This window comes from Sceloporus undulatus, unplaced genomic scaffold (genome assembly GCF_019175285.1).
Source record: "Sceloporus undulatus isolate JIND9_A2432 ecotype Alabama unplaced genomic scaffold, SceUnd_v1.1 scaffold_24492, whole genome shotgun sequence".
Classification (NCBI taxonomy): domain Eukaryota; kingdom Metazoa; phylum Chordata; class Lepidosauria; order Squamata; family Phrynosomatidae; genus Sceloporus; species Sceloporus undulatus.
In genome coordinates, this window is record NW_024827407.1 from 1 (window position 1) to 1,518 (window position 1,518).

General features: G+C 34.5%; 1 protein-coding gene across 1 annotated transcript; it reads right to left on the reverse strand.

Annotated features, from left to right (window-relative positions):
* Positions 1-216: 216 nt before the first annotated feature.
* Positions 217-1,479, reverse strand: LOC121918689 (basic phospholipase A2 homolog PocTX-like; the record flags this gene model as incomplete). Its single annotated transcript, XM_042444702.1, has 3 exons — positions 1,395-1,479; positions 452-599; positions 217-323 (listed from the first exon to the last, which is right to left on the reverse strand). Coding segments are annotated over exons 1-3 (307 nt in total), but the record flags the coding sequence as incomplete, so codon positions are not given.
* Between the last annotated feature and the right edge of the window lie 39 nt (positions 1,480-1,518).

Sequence of the window (1,518 nt, forward strand, 5' to 3'; positions counted from 1 at the left end):
ATATATATATATTTCATATATTATGTATATTTTTATTTTTATTATTATATTATTATATTATGTATATCATATATATATATGTATATATTATACGTATTATACTTAATATTATATTATATATATTATATTTTGTATATTATATTATTATGCATAATTTATTATTATTATTATTATTATTATTATTATTATTATTATTATTAATGTATTAAAACTCACGGCATTCGACGTTGTCACCGTCATAGACGTAAGTATAGCTGGTGGTTCTGGCATCGCACCTGGAATGCCTCAAAACCTCGTAGCAGCAGTTCAGCATCTGGCAGCATCTAAAGGGGAAAGACAACGAGAAAATCTACTTCTTTAAGAGAGAAAATAAAATCAAGGTAGATATATAAACATCGCATCTGATTCAAAATCAGAACTAGGACAAATAGGAGGGAAAGGCGCAATATACACGTCAATGTAATCCTTTGGTTCGCCTCTTCCAAGTCCGGCGATTCCGCAATAGCAGCCATAGGACCGGAAGAGGCTCGCGTTGCGCTTGACCACATCTGTGACCATCCTTTCGCGGTCGTCTTCCTTTCCGTGAGCATCGAAAACACCTGAAAAAGAGGGATGAAGAGATGCATACAGGTGGGATCTATCTGCTAATGGTGGAAAAAAGGAGGTCTAATTGTGTAAAAAATTAGCAATATACAATTATATACATATATTCAGAAAGCACTGAATCATTTGTGGGATGATATCTTTTGGAAATAACCGATGGGGTTTAAATTTAGACTCCAACCATACTTTAATTTAGTCAGAGCGGTTTTGTATGAATTAATATACAACTTAAAGGAAGATTGTAAGGCAAAATATGAGCAAGTTAAGGGCAAGTATAAATAGAACTACAAATATATTATTGTTACTATTCCTTAACAGATAATCTAAAAATGTACGCATTTAGAATAAAAGTTAGATTGGTAGAAATGAAGGAATGAATGAGGAATGTATGCAATATATGTTGGTTGGGGTATTTTCTGTTATATGTTGTTTGTTTCGTTGTGGAAAATAGTATTCATATCAATACAGAATATATACTAATGATTGGTAATTGTTGATTTTTAAAACTTAATAAAAGGAAAACAGGTGGGGATAAAAATAAGTTACATTAAAGAAGAAGAATTATTTATAGCCATATCCTTCTTAAAAGTGGTGCCCAGAACTGGACTTCGTATTCCAGCTATTCCTCTGAAATATGGCCTATAGAACCAGGTATTCCTTAGCGTCTCCCATCCAAGGACTAACCAACGTTGATCTTACTTAGCTTCCAAGATCAGATGGGATCTGGCGCATTCTGGTTAAACCGAGAAATAATTCCACGTTCCCTTCGTAAAAAACCCAGGCGCACTCACTGTATGCGCCGAAGACGATGACCGCGCTTGCGACTAGGAATGTCTTCCCCATCCTCCTTTACGTCTCAAATGTATGTTTTCCAGGCTCCTTTTCGACTCCGAAGTCCAAGACCGAACAAGAAAC